Here is a 7885-nt window from a genome sequence, read left to right on the forward strand (position 1 = left end):
CAACTTTCTAATAAGCCTTTTCTTCGGTCCCAATTGTTGCAAGTCTCCTTTCCCAATTTCCATGAATCTGAAATTCCAATTATACAAAAATAAAATAAATGCATTTATTATTTAATAAGGTCATTGGCTAAGTTACTTGTGTGTCTTAACCCCAGTTGTCGTTCATCCTTACAGAACGTATCCATCAAGAGATTGACAAAGTCATTGGAAGGGACAGGGCTCCATGTGTAGAGGATCGATCTCGTATGCCCTATATGGATGCTGTAGTCCATGAGATTCAAAGATACGTTGACCTTGTACCTATAGGACTCCCACGCAAAGTAACCCGTAATGTGACATTTAGAGATTTCCATATTCCAAAGGTACAGTAAAACTGCACTTTCATGTGTTCACTGGTAGGCGCCAAGTGATATGGATCACGTAACAACAATAATACAGCTCAATAGTATTATGAACACTAATGAATTTACAAAAATGGTTTTAACAATTAACATTTATGTAATGTTATTTTTTTTCCTAGGGTACAACTGTCTTCCCAATGCTCAGTTCTGTTCTCCATGATCCGAAACATTTTAAATACCCAAAGGAGTTCAATCCGGGACATTTCCTGGATGAAAATGGCAAGTTTAGACGGAATGATGGGTTCATACCATTTTCTTCAGGTAAAAGCTAAAACTGTTGAGTATTAACAGCATCGAGTCACACAGTATAACTCATTATTTTGTCCTAATATTTGTGGATGAGTTGATGATTTCAAATGGACTTAAATATATTTTAGCTATGGCTAACAAATTAGACTGGATTAGCTGACCCTGAGAAACCAAGAGATGCAACTAAAACAAAATAAATGACCATTTTTGTGTATTCTGATTTTTTAGAGGGTAGATTCTCATTCATAGACTCCATCAATATCTGCTTTAATTTGCAACTCCTACTTTTCCTGACCCAGGATTTTAGCTCATTACCTCAACAGGCTTTTGACATTGTGTAATGCTTCTTTCCAAAGCAAATAAATTTCCTTCAAAAAATAATCATGCCACATAAATACACTACCATTCAAAAGTTTAGGGTCACTTAGAAACGTCCTTATTTTTGAAAGAACAACACAGTTTTCTCCAATGAAGTTAACATTAAATGTTTCAGAAACACACTCTATATATTGTTAATGTGGTAAATTACTATTCTAGCTGCAAACGTCTGGTTTGTAATGCAATATGTTCATAGGTGTATAGAGGCCCATTTCCAACAGACATCACTCCAGTGTTCTTATGGTACTTTGTGTTTGCTAACTGTGTAAGAAGGCTAATGGATGGATAGAATTCCCTTGAAAATCATTGTGCAAGTATGTCAGCACAGCTGAAAACAGTTTGGCTGATAAGAGAAGCTATAAACCTGACCTTCCTTTGAGCTAGTTGAGAACCTGGAGCATTTCATTTGTTGGTTCCATTAAACTCTCAAAATGGGCAGAAAAAAAGAACTTTCATGTGAAACTCGACAGTCTATTCTTGTTCATAGAAATGAAGGCTATTCCATGCGAGAAATTGCCTAGAAACTGAAGAGTTCCTACAACAGTGTGTACTACTCCCTTCAGAGGAGAGCACAAAGAGGCTCTAACCAGAGTAGAAAGAGAAGTGGGAGGCCCCGCTGCACAACTGGGCAGCAAGACAAGTACATTAGAGTCTACAGTTTGAGAAATCGAAGCCTCACAGGTCCTCAACTGGCAGCTTCATTAAACAGTACACGTAAAATGCCAGTGTCAAAGTCTACAGTGAAGAGGTGACTCCGGGATGCTGGCCTTCAGGGCAGAGTGGCAAAGAAAAAGCCATATCTGAGACTGGCTAATATAAGGAAAAGATTAATATGGGAAAAAGAACACAGACATTGGACAGAGGAAGAATGGCTAAAAATGTTATGGACAGATGAATCCAAGTTTGAGGTGTTTGGATCACACAGAAGAACATTTGTGAGATGCAGAACAACTGAAAAGATGCTGGAAGAGTGCCTGACGCCATCTGTCAAGCATGGTGGAGGTAATGTGATGGTCTGGGGTTGCTTTGATGCTGGTAAAGTGTGAGATTTGAACAAGGTAAAAGGGATTTTGAATAAGGAAGGCTATCACTCCATTTCACAATGCCATGCAAGTTAACTGCTAGAATACCAAAGGTCTGCAATGCTGTAATTGCTACAAAGGGAGCATTCTTTGACAAAAGCAAAGTTTGAAGGAGAAAATTATTATTTCACATAAAAATATTTTTTTTGAACCTTGACAATGTCTGGACTAGATTTTAAATTCATTTGGCAACTCATTTGACTAATAAAAGTTTTAGTTTTCATGGAAAACACAAAATTGTCTGGGTGACCCCATAATTTGGAACGGTAGTGTGCATAAACATTATTTTTTTTATAAAAGGATTCTATACCAGGAAAGATCTTTGAACAAATTATTAAACAACATGTATGTAAGTACCTGGATAAGAATGAAGTGATTAAACAGAGTTAGCATGGGTTGGTAACTATTAAGTCATGTCAGACTAACTTAATTTCCTTCTATGACAGAATCACTGATTGGGTGGATCAGGGAAATGCTGTAGATATAGTATATCTTGACTTCAGCAAAGCATATCTCGCACAATCCTTATTGAAAAAATGGCTAAGTATGGAATGGACAAGGCAACTGTTAGGTAGATTCATAACTGGCGTAGTGATCGGACCCAAAGAGTGGTCATAAATGGCTGCACATCCAGTTGGAAAAATGTCTCAAGTGGGGTACCACAGGGCTCTGTCCTGGGCCCTGTATTGTTCAACATCTTTATTAATGATTTAGATGAAAGAATTGAGGGTAAACTGATTAAATTTGCTGATGACACAAAGCTAGGAGGGATAGCTAATACTAGAGAAGAGAGAGAGGATTCAAAAAGATATAAATAAATTGGAGCAGTGGGAAGCAACTAACAGAATGGTTTAAACAAGGAAAAATGCAAAGTATTACATCTAGGCAATAAAAATGAAAAAGTCATATACAGAATGGGAAGAATAGGGCAAAGCAACAGCACATGTGAAAAAGACTTGGGTATACTAATAGATGACAGACATGAGTCAACAGTGTGATGCAGCAGCAAAAAAGGTAAATGCAATTCTAGGATGTATTAACAGAAGCATACAGTCTAGATCACGTGAAGTCATTATTGCCCTCTACTCCTCTTTGGTCAGACCTTATCTGGAACACTGTGTCCAGTTTTGGGTGCCACATTTTAAAAAAGACATCAACAAACTGGAGCAAGTTCAGAAAAGAGCAACCAGAATGGTGACCGGTCTGCAAACCCTGTCTTATGAAGAAAGGTTGCAGGATTTGAGAATGTTTAGCTTGCAGAAGAGAAGACTGAGAAGAGACTTAATAGCTGTCTACAAATATCTCAAGGGCTGTCACATTGTAGAAGAATCATCTTTATTCTCATTTGCACAAGGAAAGACTAGAAGCAATGGGATGAAGCTGAATGGGAGGAGACACAGATTAGATATTAGAAAAAACTTCTTGACAGGGTAATCAATGAGTGGAACAGGCTGCCACAAGAGGTGGTGAGTTCTACTTCAATAGAAGTCTTCAAACAGAAGCTTGACAGCATCTGCCTGGGATGATTTAGCGAATTCTGCTTTGAGCAGGGGGTTGGACCAGATGGCCCAGGAGGTCCCTTCCATCTCTACCATTCTATGATTCTATGATTCTAAGTTACATGGAGATGCATTAAAAAGTGAACTTTTCAATAAGAAGATGAAGAATAATTCAGAACAAATTATGGGATTTATAAGGTCAATATCTCAAGTTATAAGAGTGATCATAATCAATATCATTTTATGGATCAGCAAATCCAATAGGAAAACAAGTCCAAAATGTAACATGTGAAAGTAAACCCAAATTAAGGTTACTTTCACATGTTTGTGTTTCCAGAACAAGTGGCATCCGCTTTTTTCTCACAGATATCACATGTACCCAATATAATCTATAGTTCTTTTCCAGCAGCAAGGATGACAAAGACCAATGCAAACCTGTGTCCATGAAAAAAACGAACAGCACACGGATGGGATCCGTGCGCCATCCATGTTCTGTCCGTGTTTCACATTGTTAAGTTTAAGAAAAACTTTGGAATTTCTTTCTTTCTTTATCTATACCGGAAAAATACCAATGGCCACACTGATGATAAAAATTGACACACGGAAGACACACCAATGGAAAACACTAATGGTATTAGTACTGTTTTTTTATGTACGTGTTTTATACTGATGTGTGAAGAAGGTCTAGAATCTAAGTGACTTATAGAAACCTTACCCAAAAGTAGAAATTAGCCTTTTTCTGGGCAGAATGAAGATTGGTGTTAGCAAGGTGTTAAATGTCCCTGGTTTAGGCTTTAAAATGTTGGCAAGTCAATTAAGTCAGAAAGTTCATTAATAGCAGAACAAAATTGCCTTATCTATCTTCCAAGACTGGCAAAACGTCCTTATCTCAGATGACTTGTGCCACATGCTGCAAAGATGACATCTGCCAACCCAGTAATCATATACTGAGCCTGGGATACTAGAGGGTAAGGAAATTCACACAGTTCCTTTCAATTGTCCAGAGACTTTTGACATGGACCATGGACTGGGGTCGCTCAAAGCAATCCATTCATTTCTACTCATGAGCTTTCTCACCCATCAGTTTGATGTATAAAATGTTCATTTTAACACCAGAAGTATACAGCTATCCAGACAAGGATAATTGAAGGAAAAAACCAAGCCTCATCAGTTCTAAAAAATGTAGTTAGTAATGTATAAATTTAGTTTTTTGGGTTTTTTTTCACTGTCAAATTTTTTACCTTTACTTATGAGATCTATGACTGTTTAGGCGTGCATACAGCAAGTTTTTGATTTATTGAACTATTCCTTTACCTTCCAGGAAAACGGATGTGTCTTGGAGAAAGTCTTGCAAGAATGGAGCTCTTCCTGTTTTTCACAACCATTCTACAGAACTTTTGCCTCCGGTCACCTGTGGACATAGATGAACTAGACTTGACACCAACAATAAGTGGATTTGGAAATTTTCCTCAATATTACGAGCTGGCCTTCATCCCTCGTTAATTGATTCCAAACTTTTTTTAATTTTATTTCATCTATTTCTAATTTTGGCATTTCCAAGTTCCAAATAAATAATAACCAAATTACTAATACTTACCAGTCTTTATTGGAAATAGTTTTTCTTTAACTATAAAAAGTAAAACATTTTTATTCTTAAATTTGTGTCAATGCACATAAATCAGTGTCTCATCAAAGAACTAGGTCAAGATTTATTTCATGCCAAAAATGTAGGCCTCATTCACATGGACAAACTACACATCTGTTTTGTATAGTTCCATAATACACACCCAGGGTTTGGCATCACGGCATTACTGTCCTTTGTGGCGTATGAGGCCCGGCAAGAAAGGGGACCCAGTTCGGGCTCCCCTCCTCACTGGGCCCCAGGAGCAGGATTCTTCCATTTGCCCCCTAACTAAACATGCATCCTATGACGCACATTGAATTAAAATCTATTGCCATGCGCTGGCACGGTATGGTATCCATGAGTCGGGGGTGCCCGGTACCATCGCTGGCACTGGGCCACCCTCTCCAATATTCACCTCTCCTCATTCCCTGTAGCTCTGGTCTCTTCTGCATCTTCTGACTATAACTTCTCACAGCAGTGAGCACGATGACATCACTACAGGGCACTCTCTGAGCTGAGCAGTACGGAGAGTCAGAAGGCACTGAGGTATCAGAGCAGCGGCCAGCAGGGAATGGGAGAGGTGAATGATTTTTTTCATTGCATGGAGCATTATATGGAGCTCATTATACTGTATTGAGCAAAATATGGAGCCATTATACTGTATGGAGCAATAAATTGGGTCTTTATACTGTATGGAGCAATATATAGGGCCATTATACAGTTTGGAACATTATATGGGGCCATTATACTGTATGGAGCTATATATGGGCCATTATACTGTATGTACAACAATATATAGGGCCAATTATACTGTATAGAGCAATATATGGGTATGGGGTTCATAACACTGTCTGGAGCAATATATAGGGCTCATTATACTGTATGGAGCATTATGTGGGGGCCATTATACACTGCTCAAAAAAATAAAGGGAACACTAAGATACCACATCGTAGTATAAGGTAGCGCCCAGTGTTCATGTTGAGGGACACTCACTCGGCAGCGGATTAACCACGTCAGGCACGGGTTGTTCACATAATTCAGTACATCTGGTTTATTGTACAGCATAAACAATATAGCAGCAACAGTCTTACATCAGACCAAATGAGGGTTCAATGTAGAGCTCCGCTCTCTTTGCCCTGTGGTCACACAGGCTGCGCTTTGTTCAGCAAACAGGCTCTACAGTCTCTCAGTTATTTCCCCCTGTCCGGGGTTGCCTCTTTGTTGCTTCTCAGTCCTGATGTCTCTTCCCTCCTGGTGACTGTCCAGTACTCACAGGCTATTACACATAGGCCACACACGGTCAGCGGCATCCACATGTATGCTTCAGGAAGGTAGCACACCTTCTAGCATGTCGGCCTTCCGGGACCTTTCACACCGACCAATCAGATCCAGGCATTCATTCATGTGACCTACCCTGGACACATTATATGGTCTGTAGCCACACCCACAGCATCACATGGCTATGACCTCATTGCAGGTCCTTCAGATTCACAATCACACACATAGGTTTTACTTCAGACACACACCCCTGGGTGGGTTTGTAGGTGAATGGTCCCACCCATCTCACCAGCCACCTGGAAGCCTTCCCTGACATACTGTAACAAAAACCTCAGCAGTACCTCTGCTGATTAACACATATTCAAGCTCCCATCCCAGGGCCACCAACCCTGGGATACATAACAGTCATTTACCATCCTGCCGTTCATCCTATTTCCATTACCACAATGGACATGCCTGTATGCCTGTCCTAGGGCACCCACACAGTGCCCCCTAGCAGACACTGTGATCACTGCACCACATACCTCCCCCTTTTGTTCAAACTTGTGGGGTTGAACACATGACATCACCCAGGGGTCTCGAGACCGGGCACCCATGTCACCTTGCCCTACCAGTCAAGAGGACCATCTCAGTCTGTTTTGGGCATCATACGGCATCATTTTTACGTTAGGCCTCCCCCGCCCCCAGCGGTCAGTATATCGGTCTTGGGCTTTGGTCTTCCAGTCAAAGTCCGTCTGCATCACCAGACACTTTTTAATCTCCACGCTTTGCCTGTCTGCTCCATCCTCTGACTTTTCTCTCCATGGCCGGCTCTCCCAGTTGGTGCAGTCATAAGTATCACTTAGAGTCTAGCCCCCTGTCTGGTCTGACCCATTTAGAACATCAAAGGAGCTACTGTCTAGGTCTCAGTCTCATACTGTGAGAAGAACTGCCACTTGCAGATATGCGACGTTCACGTTTTGCTGAAGGTCGTTGGCCACCTGCCATCTCATTAATTGGGAGGTACCTTCTGGTCCTTATACCTCAGGATGCAGGCTGCCACCATCTGATGTTCCGCATCTCTTTATTAACCTGCAGTCGGTCCAGTCTCAACTGCTCTATCTCCTGCAGGTACATCACTCAGTATTCCAGGAGCATCCGGAAGTTCCTTAGGCTTTCCATGGAGCCAACCACAATGATGGGAATCATGCCTGTTGTGAGTTCATTTTTCTCTTCACCGTCGATGTCTGATGAACTCCCTCTTCTGGTGAAGGAAGGTAGCGAGGCTGATTACCAAACACCTGATCTGGTAGATGATGACTGGGTAGCAGGAAATTCTGACTGGATATAAGGCAGCCGACGCCCTTCTGAGTCGCTGGTGATTTCTCTGCTGG

The 7885-nt window shown here is 40.8% G+C and overlaps 1 protein-coding gene across 1 annotated transcript in view; it reads left to right on the plus strand.

Moving 5' to 3' along the window:
- The window catches only part of LOC141052045 (cytochrome P450 2A3-like), a 109757-nt gene extending 104556 nt beyond the window's left edge, over positions 1–5201 (plus strand). The window contains exons 7-9 of the mRNA XM_073549224.1: positions 175–362; positions 521–662; positions 4931–5201. Coding sequence (XP_073405325.1) covers positions 175–362; positions 521–662; positions 4931–5112 — 512 coding nt within the window. The 3' untranslated portion in view covers positions 5113–5201. The remainder of the gene's footprint in view (positions 1–174; positions 363–520; positions 663–4930) is intronic.
- The last annotated feature ends 2684 nt before the right edge of the window (positions 5202–7885 follow it).

This window comes from Dendrobates tinctorius, unplaced genomic scaffold (genome assembly GCF_039654945.1).
Source record: "Dendrobates tinctorius isolate UK_male_01 unplaced genomic scaffold, ASM3965494v1 ptg000158l, whole genome shotgun sequence".
NCBI classification, from domain to species: Eukaryota; Metazoa; Chordata; class Amphibia; order Anura; family Dendrobatidae; genus Dendrobates; species Dendrobates tinctorius.